Source organism: Sciurus vulgaris (assembly GCF_902686455.1).
Source record: "Sciurus vulgaris genome assembly, chromosome: 7".
Lineage (NCBI taxonomy): Eukaryota > Metazoa > Chordata > Mammalia > Rodentia > Sciuridae > Sciurus > Sciurus vulgaris.
Window position 1 is genome coordinate 111364127 of NC_136467.1, and position 13955 is coordinate 111378081.

The following is a 13955-nucleotide window of genomic DNA, read 5'->3' on the forward strand; positions in this document are numbered from 1 at the left end:
CAGAATCTATAAAGAACTCAAAAAACTTTACACCAAGAATACAAATAACCCAATCAATAAATGGGCTAAGGAAATGAGGAGACACTTCACAGAAGAAGATCTACAAGCAATCAACAGATATATGAAAAATGTTCAACATCTCTAGTAGTAAGAGAAATGCAAATCAAAACTACCCTAAGATTTCATCTCACCCCAATTAGAATGTTATCAAGAATACAAGCAACAATAGGTATTAGCAAGGATGTGGGGAGAAAGGTACACTCATACATTGTTGCTGGGGGTTGCGAATTGGTGCAGCCACTCTGGAAAGCAGTATGGAGATTCCTTAGAAAACTTGGAATGAAACCACCATTTGATCTGGCTATCCCACACCTTGGCCTATACCCCAAAGGACTTAAAATCAGCATACTACAGTGACACAGTCACATCAATGTTTATAGCAGCTCGATTCACAACATCTAGATTGTGGAACCAACCTAGAGGCCCTTCAATAGATGAATGAATAGAGAAACTGTGGTATAAATACACAATGGAATATTATTCAGCCACAAAGAATAAAAATATGACATTTGCAGGTAAATGGGTAGAGTTGGAGAATATCATGCTAAGTGAAATAAGTCAATCCCAAAAAAACCAAAGGCCAAATGATTTCTCTGATAAGTTCTTGATGATACATAACAGAGGTCAGGGGAGGTAAGGAAAGAATGGAAGAAGGATGGATTGTGTAGATGGAAATGAGGGGTGGGGAGGGGGTAGGGGAAGGAAAGATAATAGAATGAGACAAACAATTATTACATTATGCACATGTATGAATAAGCAAATGATATGACTCTACTTCATGTACAACCAGAGAAACAATAGTCATACTCCATTTGTGTACAATGAATCAAAATTTAAAAAAAAACTTTAAATCTTGCTATCTCATATCACACCAGAAGGTTCATTATTAGTACAAAGGGTGTTAGAAATAATCTTTGCATTGAAGAAATAGAATTATCAAATAAACTATGAGTATAAAACTCTAACAGTCATAGTGAACCTGCTTTGGCGGTAAAACCTTGGGCTAGAACTCTATCTGGTCCTGTGGTCTCTCTCACTTAGTAGACAATCCCATTGACTGATCTAACTAGGCCAGTGATTCTTAACCAGGGATGCTTTTATTACTCTCCAATCCTGTGGGTGGTAAGGTTAAGTGGCAGAAGTAGTCACTTCTTATTTCCATTTGACAGATGGTAAACCAAGGTGGAGAAGAGCTTGAGTGATTTCTTATTAAAATGGCACAGCTTAGTTGGGTGGTCAATCAAGCCCGCACTGGGACCTGGCCTCCAGACCCATTTTCCACCTGTTTGAGCAGTGATTCTCAGAGTGTGATTGGCAGGTCAACAGCAACAGCAGCTCCTGGAACCTGTTAGAAATGCAGATTCTTAGACCCCACCCCAGATCTACCAAACTAGACACTCAGGGGTGGGGCCCTGAAATCCGTATTTTAACCAGTCTGCAGGGGAGGCTGTTGCACCAGGAGTTCGAGAGTCATTTCCTTTGGGGTTCTTTTGTCATTGCTACATACTGTTTTCTTACCTAAGCATTAAAGAGATTCTTCTAAATCTTTCAAACTTGTTTTCAGTACATTTAAAACTCCACAGAATTGCCATAACATCCATGCTTAGGAAACCTGGTAACCTCAATCAGGATCTCTCAGGCTCCTTGAAATCTTTTATTAATTTTCTAGTGGCAGTTGTTTGTTGAGTGGGGTTAAGAAACTCAGCTTTCCTTTTTACTGAATTTATCTGGGAACTTTCTTGTCCCAACTAGATTTTATCTCCTCAGGAACAATGAAAAGTATATCTAAAAATTCCTTAAAGTTCTCTCCTACCTGACACCTTCAGTTTGTTGATGTGATAACTTTATACATGAAAAGCATGTAAAATATACTTTCAATTTTTAAAAAAATATCTGAAAAAGTTTTTGGACAGCCTCAGCTCCCCAATACATGTATATACATACAAAGCTGGACACATAGAAAATACTATTTATTTACTGAATTCATTAAAATTCTTTTTTTAGAGTCAGAGAAAGAAGAAAGTTGATGGGAAGCCTAGCTGCCCTGGGTGTGTGTGTGTCTGTGGTGCTGGGGATTGAACCCAGGGCCTTGTACATGCCAGGCAAGTGCTCTATCACTAAGAAATCCTTCAGCAAGACAATAAAAGAGTAATTATACTATCATAACTGATGAAAAATGAGTATTTTCTTCTAATACATACATGTGGATTTCATCATATACATCTGATCTGAAATGAGAAAGTCAAATCAAAGGAATGAGAGAGTCGACTTCAGTTATTCATTCATTTATTGTGTATTCATTTGACATTTAGTGAGTGCCCACAGTGTACCAGCCAGGCACACATCTGGGCTCTGGAGCTAGTGTGGTCAGTAAGAACACCATGCTTCTGCCCCCCCTGGAGCTCACAATGCATGGGAAAGATGGTCAGTTAAGCAAGTGACTTATAATTAAACGTGGTGAATGTCATCACAGGACACACTAGATACATTAGAGGCACACAGCAGGGTAACAAAACCACATGGGTGGCAGAAAAATGACAAGGATCGCACATGAGGTGAGAGGTCTTGATTCTCAGAGGCCCCTTCAAAGTAAGGCAGATAAAAACTGCCTCAAACTGCACTGGCAGGGGAAGGACATTCTGAGCAGGGAAGGGGCTCCTGCAGAATGGCTGGCGACAGCAGGTGGGTCACTGCCTTGGCCTTTGGAGCATGATGGAGATGATGGCGAAGGTCAGGACGATCACAGCACCGGTACCTCCAATCATCAGACCCAGGGCGCTGCCGTGCACCTGCATGGCCTGACATCGCTCCCCCGTGTAGAAGAAGGCGTGTCCAGAGATGCACCTAGGAGAACAGGACACAGGGGAGTGTGGCAACTACCTGGGCCTCAGGGGCTTCCTAGCACCACCCCAGATGTGACAGCAGCAACCAGCATGGAGCAGTAACATGTGCCTGGCCCCATTCCAAGTGCCCAATGCAAACCATTAAACTGAACCCCACAGGGCAGTGGGAGAGGCAGGGATTGTTATAGTCCATTCTCACTGTCCTCATTTAACCTCAGGAATGTTCAGTAACTTGCTTAAGATGGTGTGGTTACTATATGTTACAGATGTGAAGCTTAATCCTGAGAGGTATAGCCCCAGATCCAATACTCCTGGCCACCAAGAATTCAGGAGGAAGTTCTGGGACATTCAAGAACATGGTGCCTGACATTGGCTCTGACCATTAACTATAGGGGGAGGTTTCCCAGATATAACTTGATTTACTGCACTGGTTAGAACTTGGAAACTTCCAGCTAGTATCAATTGTAAGGTTAGCGTCCTACTACTTATCTCTTAAGGTTTCCCTGAAGTTTACATGAAATCATGAGGATACTGTACCTGTCAAGGTGGTTGATACATGACTGGCACCTAATAACCACACCTTGTTATTTCGGGGACAAGGTGTGTAAAATGTTATTTGATATAAAGATCAACTAATCTCCGAAGCAAGGCATCAAGGGCAGTGTTTCATCCCTTCTATCATGGCAGGTCCAGCCTCCATTTCAAACAACATCTCTGTTGCAAAGTCTACTCAACAGAGCAGGATGAGACAGTCAGAAGTCAAGACCCCCTTTTATTAATCCTGAAGATGTTTTACCTTTAAAGGCTTCATCTTTAGGCTGGCAACTGACTTAAAATCAGTAATAGCAAATCAGTTCAATTGTTTTTCTAACCCAGTCTCCTCCAAATACAGTTTAATTATATCCTCTCTTAAGACCTTAATCACAATCCCAAGATGAAGGTTTGTGGGATATACTTTGATGGGAGGTTGACACGTGAGTCCAGTCATTTAGTAGAACCTGGCATCCAAGGACCTATCAAGTGAAGAGGTGCAGAGTGCAGACCCATGGCTATGGAGCCCTCAAGAAGCAAGGTGGGCATTCTACAGTAAAAGGAAACAGAGGGCCAGGCACAGTGGCACCCTCCTCTAATCCCAGCAGCTTGGGAGGCAGAGGTAGGAGGACCATGAGTTCAAAAGCCAACCTCAGTAACTTAGTGAGGCCCTAAGCAACTCAGTGAGACCCTATCTCTAAATAAAATATAAAAGGGGCTGGAGATGTGGCTCAGTGGTTAAGCACCACTGGGTTCAATTCCTGGTACAAAAAATAAAAACAAACAGGAAATGAAGGGCTCCTTGGAAAAGTGATGGATTCTATAGCTGGTGCAGGGAGAATGAAAGATGAAACTGGAGCATCCTCTTGTGCCAGGAAGTAACATTGTATTCATGAAATTATGGGTGGTGTTGAAAGAACACAGTAGTCATTCTGGAAGAGCTCCCAGAGAGCAAAGCTGGAGCCATATAAGCAAAAAAATAAATAATGGCATTACTGAAATATCACCCATGGAGTAAAATATTTATGATTCCTTAGTATTACAAACAAAGGGCTGCATTAATGAACGGGGGAGAGGATGGCGATTCTTAATAGAAAAATTCCAATTAGTGACCATGGAGGAAGTGGGGGAAACAGGAATCATTAGGAGACCACAGTGGTGATTGCTGTGGGCAGGATCCCCAAAGGATGCTGAAATTTGTGGGCAAGGATCTGAGGAAAAGCAGGGTGTTTGCATGACCTCAGAGTATCTCTCCCAACATTGCATACTCATTGCAGAGGGAGGACCCACAGCTCTCAAACAGGAATGCCAGGGGAACGCCCCCTTGGCCAGGTGATGAAAGTTGATGTCACCAGTAACGACATAAGGGCATTTCACTTTCTGTCCTCTCTTGCCCAAAACAATCTCAGTCTAATCACAGGAAAGCATGGGGTAAACCAAATTAAGGAAAAATTACAAAATAACCCACTGGTATGCTTCAATAGTGTCAAGGGAATAAAAGATAATAAAAGACTAAGGATTATCCTAGACTAAGAAGACTAAGGATACATAAAATTTAAAAAATAATGATAAAAAGAACCACATAATGTGGGGTCCTGAATTGGATCCTGATGTAGAAAAAGGACATTGGTGGAAAAAAGCTGGGAAATCTGAGTAAAGTCCAGTGTCTAGGTAGTAATTTTATACCTATGTTTATTTCTTGGCTTTGTCATTCCATGGTTATGTAAGATGTCAACATTAGGGCAAGTCTTTTGAAGGGCATAGGGGAACTTCATAGTATTTTTTGCAGTGCATCAGGAAGTCTGAAATTATTTCAAAATAAAAATTAAAAAAGAAGAAACAAAGTGGAGCTAGAAAAGAACTCAGAGGAAATGCAGATGTTTCAAGACGATCTGAATGACTCCTATCCACTTCATAGTTCTGTCAATGCAGCTGATGTTTGTCATCACACACCTCCTTTTCTGAAACACTTCTTAGGTTTCTTATACAAATGAACATTATAAAAAGAACTATTAAATACAGCAAATTGTGCAGACAGACCTTCGTGTAAGTTCCAGGTCTAGCATTTACCATCTGAGTCACTTTAGACAAATTATGTAATCTTCCTGAGCTACAACTTCCCCAAGCACTGAACGAGGACCTATGTCACAGGTCACAGGTGGCAGTGAGGATCAATTTAGATCATGCAGGGGTAATGCTCAGGAGAGCCTGTGACACATGGCAAGCAGTAAAAGCAAATCAGATATTCTCATTCCTGTTATTAAAAACATAATAATAGTACCACGGAACTGATAGACTATAGAAATAATAATAACAATAAAAATAGTAAATAATAACAAATCTTCTCTGCAGTCTGCACTGGAGCAGGTCAGGGAGTAGGAAGTCCCTAGGCTAAGACCCCTGGGTCTTTCGTGAGAACTATGGTGGAGTTAGAGATTCCAGTAACACCCCAGATGTTGTTGACAACATGACAGTGCCTCTCAGGTGGAAAAAGAATGACACTTAAGACACAGGGGACCTGGGGACTTCTCTGCCCTGGTGATGGGAGTCCACCAATCCAGGCCACATCCTTCTGGAGTCAAGGAAAACCACGTCTGGTTGTCTCTCTCACACAGTCATCTCCCTAACCTGCCAACAATGAGCAGCAGTGGGTGCAGGCCTGCCGGCCGCCCTGCCTCCTGGCCACCACGCCTACCTGCAGCTCGCCATGCCCTTCACGTTCACACAGATTCCTTCATTTTGGCAAGGGTTCGGGTCACAAGGGTCTCTGAAGTACTGTGGCCAGTTGTGGTCCTCCATGGGGCCTGTGTTCTCCACTGACCGCTTTTGTCGTCCCAGCAGCTTCTGGCCCGGGCTGTCAGGTAGGGTTTCCTCTAACGTGGCTTCTCTGGAACCTTCTTCTGCAATCTGCTGCTCCTGGCCGTGAAGGATGAGGCCTCGAGGGATCAACCTTTCCTCTTTGATGGGAACTTCTGTCTGGTTCAGGTGGGTGAGATCTTCAGGAAATAGGTGAGGAAGACCCAGAATTAACCAGTGACTTTAATTCACAGTCCACTGTGGAGAAAGTTCTCTGGGCCTCTTCTATCCCTCATGAACATCACCCTTAGGGACATGGATAAGTGGCTTCGAATCCAGCTGATGACTCATGAGGCCAACTATTTTTATTTTAAGGTCATCTTTTCAAATTTTCATTTATTGAACTTATAAAAAGAAGCATAACCAAATGGGAATCAGTGAACTGTCATAGTTGATAAATCAACAAGAAATTGAAATTTGGAGTTCTCCCAAATACAGTTTAAAGTGTAGTTTTTCACCACAAAGAAATACAAATGTTTGAGGACGTGCTTATTGTGCTCATCACACAATGTATTAAAACAGCATGCAGTACCCCCAGAAATATGTACAATTTTATGGGTAAATTTAAAATATATTTGGAAATAAGATAAAAGGAAGACATGAATCCTTGACCCATTGAGTAACCTGGGTTGATCTTGTAAAATAGCTTTTTAAAAAATTTTGACCTCATCCTTAAAGAAGAGTTCCACCTTCCATGAAATGCTTCAAAATCAGTGTCAAAGCAGGGGAGTACACAAGAGCAAGGATGATTGACGGAAGAAGAGCAGCACACATACCTTCAAAGTCCACAAAAATTATGAGGTCATCATTTTTAAGGAAACTCCTCCTTGTCAGCATTTGGTGGGAGATGGAGCGACTCCAGCCCCAGTCGAGGGTTCTAAAGCAATCGCAGTCCTTATCATAGTCGCCCACCAGAGATGGCCTGTCCCAGATTACAGAGTCATTTATTGCTGCAAAATGATCAGTAACATAAGATCACATTGCCTTTCATATTTCACTTTACAATCTGTCTTTCATGAGCATATGGGATTTTATTCATCAGGGAAAAAATATGTGGGAACAAAGCAGGTTATTTATTTTTTTCCAGAAGAACTAAAATTCAGAATCTGGAGATGAGGCAGGCAGAGAAGCACAGCTCTGAAAGGTCAGTTGTCTACTACTGAGAGACTTTCTTAATGAAGAGGGAGAGATGGCTACAGCTGCTTCGTTCTAAGGCTTAAGGCTCTTCATTTGAAAAAATAGTTTCCCCATTCTTTTACTGATGTTGGTTTATTTCATTGATGTGCTGACATTCAGTATTAATTTAGGAGTCAGTACATTAGCTCAGCCCAGAGCCTAGAGAATTCTGAGTATTTGATAAATGATTAGCAGTATCTGCCTTCTCCATTAGACAGCTCAGTGAGGCAGGGACCACCTGACCACTTGTAATTGAAGTACCCAGTACAGAGTTTGCCACATGGTAGGCCCTCAGTAGATGCCTGGTGAGTGAATTTAGGAAAGAGAAGGAGGAGAAGATGGTATTGAAAGTTTTCACATAATTATTCAATGTGACTCTGTTATTGACATGCTCAAGGGGGAAAAAACGTGAGAAGAAATGTTGTTCTTTCTTATACAGATGAGAATCATTTCTTGGCCCTTCCAGGCTGAGGGGCAGTCCCTATTTATGCTCAAACCACCTACCTGAAGACGTATGAGACTCGGAGGTGGTGAACATCAGGCTTACGGACATCCTTCTTCTGACATCCGTTTCCTGGTCGAGGATTGTCATGATTGCCTGTCTGTTAATCACTGGCCATTCCAAGATGGCATCATTCTCCCCACTGCACAGGTGGAAAGCAATTCCCAAGTAGTCAGAACTACTGGAGGTTAATCTGCTATGGGGATATAAGGTCACCCCAAAACCATATCCCTCTGAATTGTAGAATCGAGGGCTCTGAAGTTTGTCCCCTTTAATTGTGTTCTGAAGGACCTGGGAGATATTCCGTACTGTCCAAACCCCAGTGGGGCAGGGAGTTTCCGTGAGAGTGATGTCGTCCAGGTAAATGCCCCCATTTGAGTTCTGAGGGTCACCCTTTGTGCCCTGGAAGAGATAGCGAAATTTCTTTTCCTCTTTCAGTGTCACATGAGCAATTTTCCAATTATGGTCAGAATCTCCTGAGGACAGAGAATAGATTGGTGATGAATGTGGCTGACATTTAATGGGTGCTCACTAGGAGTCCTGCACTGTGACAGGCACCTGACATCTCATTCAATCTCCTCATGGCAGCCCTATGAAATGGTATCATTACAGACTCATTAAGTAACTTTCTAGTAAGGGAAAATAACTTAAGAAAAGGACGTCTATGATCTAGCTAAAATCATCTTCAAAACTTACTCATGAATTTGCTTCCACTGTTATGGTTTAGATGTGTGGTGTCCTCCAAAAACTCATGTGTGAGACAATGCAAGAAGATTTAGAGGTGAAATGATTGGGTTACGATAGCCTTAACCTAACCAGTGCCTTAATCCTGGATGGGGATTAACTAAGTGGTAACTGTAGGCAGGTGAGGTGTGGCTGGAGGTGCTGGGTCCCTGGGCCCGTGCTTTTGGGGTACATATTTTGTCCTTGTTGAGAGAAGCTCTCCCTCTGCTTCCGCCTTGCCTTGCCATATCCTGAGCTGCTTCCCTCTGCCATACTCTTCTGCTATGACGTCCTGCTTCATCCTAGCCCCAAGGAATGGAGTCAGACTTCTATAGACTGAGACTTCTGAAACCTTGCACCGCCAAATAAATTTTTCCTCCTCTAAATTGTTCTTGTCAGGTGTTTTGGTTGCAGCAACGAAAAAGCTGACTAAAACATGCACCGTGTAATTTTACAGGTTCTGTATTTCTTCCTGAGTTGTAACTGAACCCCACGTCCTAGTGGTAGCATTAAAATGTCCAAGTATTGGGCTGTACCACATGAAACAGACGTTTTCAAAGTCAAATAATGGTAATTCCATAAGACCCAACATTTGACTTGTTGCCAAAATATGAAATTCTAGGTTTTTTTCTCTTCTTCATGGTACCTGAGGAGGATCTAGATCATCCAAAGATAGTCACCATTATCCAGATGCCCACATTCTAGGGATGATTAAGTCTACCTGCTTTTTTGCTGAACTGAACCAGAAGTAGTAATTTTTAATTATGTACTGAGCCTAAGAGGTTGAGGGGATTGTTCTAGAATGTGGGATTCTGGGCCAAACAACATAAGAAGACATAGAGGAGTCTGAGGATACCAGGGAAAGGAAACTGCCAGGTTAGAGCAACTCAGAATTTCCCAAAGTATGCCTTGACTTTGATATTTTGCCTAGGGTAGACCCTAACAATGGGTTTACAGACAAAAAAGAAAAAAAGAAAAAGCTACATCATAACTTGGAATCTTGCTGGCTAAAATGAGCTCAGATAGGTGAGTGCCACAGAAATTTAATCTGCAATGAAGCTGAGGAAAGGGCCTTTCAGATATCTTTGTTCCTTTTCCTGTGTCTTTTAACCAAACATCTGCTTATAGAGTCATACTTCTTCCAAAGTTGAAGATTTCTCTTATCTCCCTTTTTTCTCAAGTCATCCTAAGGACAACTACAAGGGACAGGTCTAACAGTGTTCTACTTCTGGGATGGAGTCATGTGGTTAGGTGGCACGGATATGTAGGACAAGGTGGAGAAAGTGCACAGATCACATGGGTGACACAAATAAACCTAACTGCCATCTCCTGGGGACAGCACTGCAGCCAGGTGGAAGGCATGTAGAAAGGTAATGGATGACAAAGCCCAGATTAGGGACAAAGACACAGGATTTACCCAGCAGGGTTGTAGATCCTGGGAATTTTGACAAGAGAATAAAAATTCCTTTCTGGTTAATGAGTAACTGCCTTGCTTTTTCTTAATAGGTGTTGTTAGAATTAGGTTGAAACATGGGACTGTGGTACTGAGAGGAAGTCCCGAAAGGCTATGCCATCTGGGCAGGGACTCTCATCAATGAAATCATTCAAGTTTTAGCTAAGTGCTTCCACAGGGCTCTCCTGAATCAGTCAGGGTTGGATTACTAGGATTACTCCAGGGAAATTTCATCCTTGTTAGTTCAGAATTGTCATCTATTATAAGGGTTCCCCTGAGTAAGTGAGTGTGTGTGTGTGTGTGTGTGTGTGTGTGTGTGTGTGCACTTTCACACATACACATATTCGTAAGCAAGCTTTTTGCATGTTTGTAAGTTTTATGGATTATAATATATATGTTTTATACATAGATATACATAAGGACACATTTTACATGTAAGAATTTTGGTGAAAAAATATATCTCACAAAAGTTAAAAGGTATTCAAAGACAATTGTAACTATCTTACTTTGAAAACCCTACAAATACCAAGCAATATTCAAATAACATTTTAGAAAAATTTGATTGACAAATCAGTTTCGGAATGGACTGCTTTAAAAATCAATTTGTATCATGCTTCCAGAGAACTTGTGAAGCATAGAATGGTTGATTCAGCTTTAGATGAAAGTAAGTGATATTAATTCCCTTTGATATTAAGATTCTAGCTTATTTTCATATTAAGTATTTAGACTTTGGTAAAGTCATTGGTAAAGTCATTTGGTAAAGACACATTCTCAACTCTTAAAGGCTATCTAGTTATCATCCTTCCATTTACACCTGCTATCATAAATTTCAGCCAGAAAAGTGAACCCCTCAAAACCATTTTCTGTAAGGTTCCCAGATAGGACACAGTGGCTTGATTAGCAGTGATTTGGGCACCTTCTTCTGAGTGACTTCTAAGGAGGCTTCCTCCCTTCAAGAGCAGCAGCCTCTTCCAAAGTATGCAAATAAAATTTCCTTTCTCCAGTTCATCTTAATTGAGAAATTCTTTGTTGAATGGGAAAACAGAACAGGAAAGCTTATCTCTCTATTTATGAATGAATCACTGCCACCACAAAAGAATGTAAGTATTTAGCTCTAGAAGCCTGGGTATTAATTTAGGGCCAGATGATCCTACTGCCCACCTTAGCATTTTAAGATTTTCATGCTGACCCTCTTATAGAAATACACAAAGTAACACTTCAAACATGCAAACGATTGTAGTGAAATTAACATACATGGCTTATGTTTCCACCAACTTCACAAGTAGATTTTAAGTTACTTCAGTATATGAGATAATGTAATCATTTGTTTTTCCCAGAACAGTTGCAAAGCTATTCATGGTCAATTATTGAACTACCCTCTGTCCAGCCACATCAATTCCTGCATGCCACTTACCTTCCCATCTCCACCTCTGAATCTTCTATTTTCTCTCTCATGGCCCTGTCTCCAGAGCACTAGTGAAAACTCACTGTACATATGCCTTTTTAACAGCATAGTTCAACAATGTTGTGGTAAGCACATTCATTGGGTGAAACTTGCCAGACAACATGGTAAGCTCTTAGAAGAGGAAAAGGAGGAAATGGGGAAAGGGAGAAGGGAGGGAGAAAGGCTAGAAGGGGTGAGAAGGGAAGGGAAGAGGAAGAAGGAAGAGTGCAGTCCCAGGTTTTAAGCCAAGCTGGTCCTCGTGGGAATGCCTCCAGGTACCTTTGAAGGTCTCCATCTTGACCAGCTTGCGCACATTGCCAGTGCTGTCGTCCCTTCTGACCCAGACCACCAGTCTATCTGAAGGGCTTCCTGTCATTTTATAAAAAAACTGCAGGCACTGCTGCTTCCTCTTTGGGTAAAAAATCCGAGATTCCAGCAGGGCTGCCTCTTCTGTTTCCCCTGAGCTGGTGTTGAAGTACATGAAGAAGCCGGCACCTGTGGAGAGAGCAGCCCAACATTCCATCTCTGGCTTCCCACACCCAGGGTACCGTCCACCCAGGCAAAGTGAGACAGGGAACAAAAAGGCTAGAACTCTTCTGGGAAAATAAAAAGAAGGTCAATTTGTCAGTGTTCTCTGTATTCAATGTTCACAGTCACTGGCTAAAGCCACAGTTTGAAGCATATATATATATATATATATATATTTTTTTTTTTTTTTTTTTTTTTTTTAACTATCAGGGATTGAACCCAGGGGTGCTTAACCACTGAGCAACATCACCGGCCCTTTTATTTTTTGCTGGGCTGGGGATATAGCTCAGTTGGTAGAGTACTTGCCTTTCAAGCACAAAGCCCTGGGTTCAATCCCCAGCACCGCAAAAAAAAAAGAAAGTGCCTTTTTATTTTTTGCTTTGTGACAGGATCTTGCTAAGTTGCTGTGGGCCTCATTAAGTTGCTGAGTCTGGCCTCAAACTTGTGATTCTCCTGATTCAGTCTCCCAAGTTGCTAGGGTTATAGGTATGTACCACCGAACCCATCTTTAAAGTCACAGTTCTGCACAGTCTCTCTTTTTTATTTTATTGTTGCATTACAGTTATGTAAAAGAATGGGATTCATTGTGACATATTCATACGTGCACATAGAATAATTTGGTCTCATTCCCTCTTTTCCTGACCTTTCCATTCATATCTACTGCCCCCATCCCTTTTTTCTACCCTCCCAATCTCTCTTCTATTTTTATGATATCCCTTTCTCTTGTTCTTTCTCTTTTGATTACCTTTGTTCCAAAGGTTTTAAAGTGTATACCACCGCTGACTTAAAGAAACACAGGCTTCAACCAAAGTTTGATAGGATGTGTTATCTATGAGACTTGTTCTATTTTGTTCATTGACATCACTATTTAAACTAGAGATTCACTCTAAGGAAAAGGGTTGGCCTCCTAATTGTATAAGAAACTACAGGTTTAGCATTTGAATTTTAAGTTTTCAAAATGAGAAGGGTTCAGTTTCCCCTGCTTCTACCCTAATAACTAGGTATATTACTGGATGTAGAAGCATTTTTACTATTCAATAGAACAGTGCATCCAAGACATAATAAGGACTAAAGGAGGATTTCACCTGCAGTTAAAGGAAAGCTGTGGAAGAATACTGGAAAAGAAGGTGAAAGGATCCGTATTAGTGCCTGAGCTGGAGTTTGCCTTACCCAGATGCCTCAAAACTCTTTCCCCTAAAAGTGAACAGGTGGCTAAACAAATGTTTGGAAAAAACAGCACAGTTTTCAAAATCTAGCACAATGAAAACTTCTTTCATATGAAGAGGTGCTCTAAACTGCATTTCTGCACTCAACTCCTTATTACAGGTGTGCTCCAATCAAAACATTTCACAAGATAAAAATCAAGTGACCATATAGATAGTCCTGGGCCCTCTGGCAGTGTTCCCTGCCTCATCCTGCCTCACACAGACAGCATGTACTTTTTGTATTGGCAGCAAGCACTGGTGGCTTAAATTAGCTTTCCAAAAGGCTTAAAAATAACTTCATGGGGGCTGAGGTTGTGACTCCATGGTACAGTGCTAGCCTAGTATGCAGACAGCCTTGGGTTCTACCCCAGAACCACAAAAACAAAACAAAACGAAACTCCCAACTTAAGGGCTTTAATATTACACCCAAGAAAATTGTATTTCCTGGCATGTTCTTATCAATACTTGAACTTTGTTCTGATTCCTCTGCATCATAAAATACTGAATGCTCAAGTTAAAGAAAAGTAAAGCTCACAGAGCTAAGAAGGTTTCTAGGCCATCCTTACTCAGAAATTCCTGCCCCTGTGGACTAGGGAGTATGAAGTGAAAGTCAGTAACTCAAACCTGGGGCTCA

The 13955-nt window shown here is 41.5% G+C and overlaps 1 protein-coding gene across 1 annotated transcript in view; it reads right to left on the bottom strand.

Annotated features, from left to right (window-relative positions):
* Window positions 1-1845: 1845 nt before the first annotated feature.
* MEP1A (meprin A subunit alpha) overlaps window positions 1846-13955 on the bottom strand; it is a 36608-nt gene continuing 24498 nt past the window's right edge. The window contains exons 10-14 of the mRNA XM_079147338.1: window positions 11868-12083; window positions 7971-8444; window positions 7067-7240; window positions 6130-6430; window positions 1846-2904 (exon numbers count right to left, since the gene is read on the bottom strand). Coding sequence (XP_079003464.1) covers window positions 2748-2904; window positions 6130-6430; window positions 7067-7240; window positions 7971-8444; window positions 11868-12083 — 1322 coding nt within the window. The 3' untranslated portion in view covers window positions 1846-2747. The remainder of the gene's footprint in view (window positions 2905-6129; window positions 6431-7066; window positions 7241-7970; window positions 8445-11867; window positions 12084-13955) is intronic.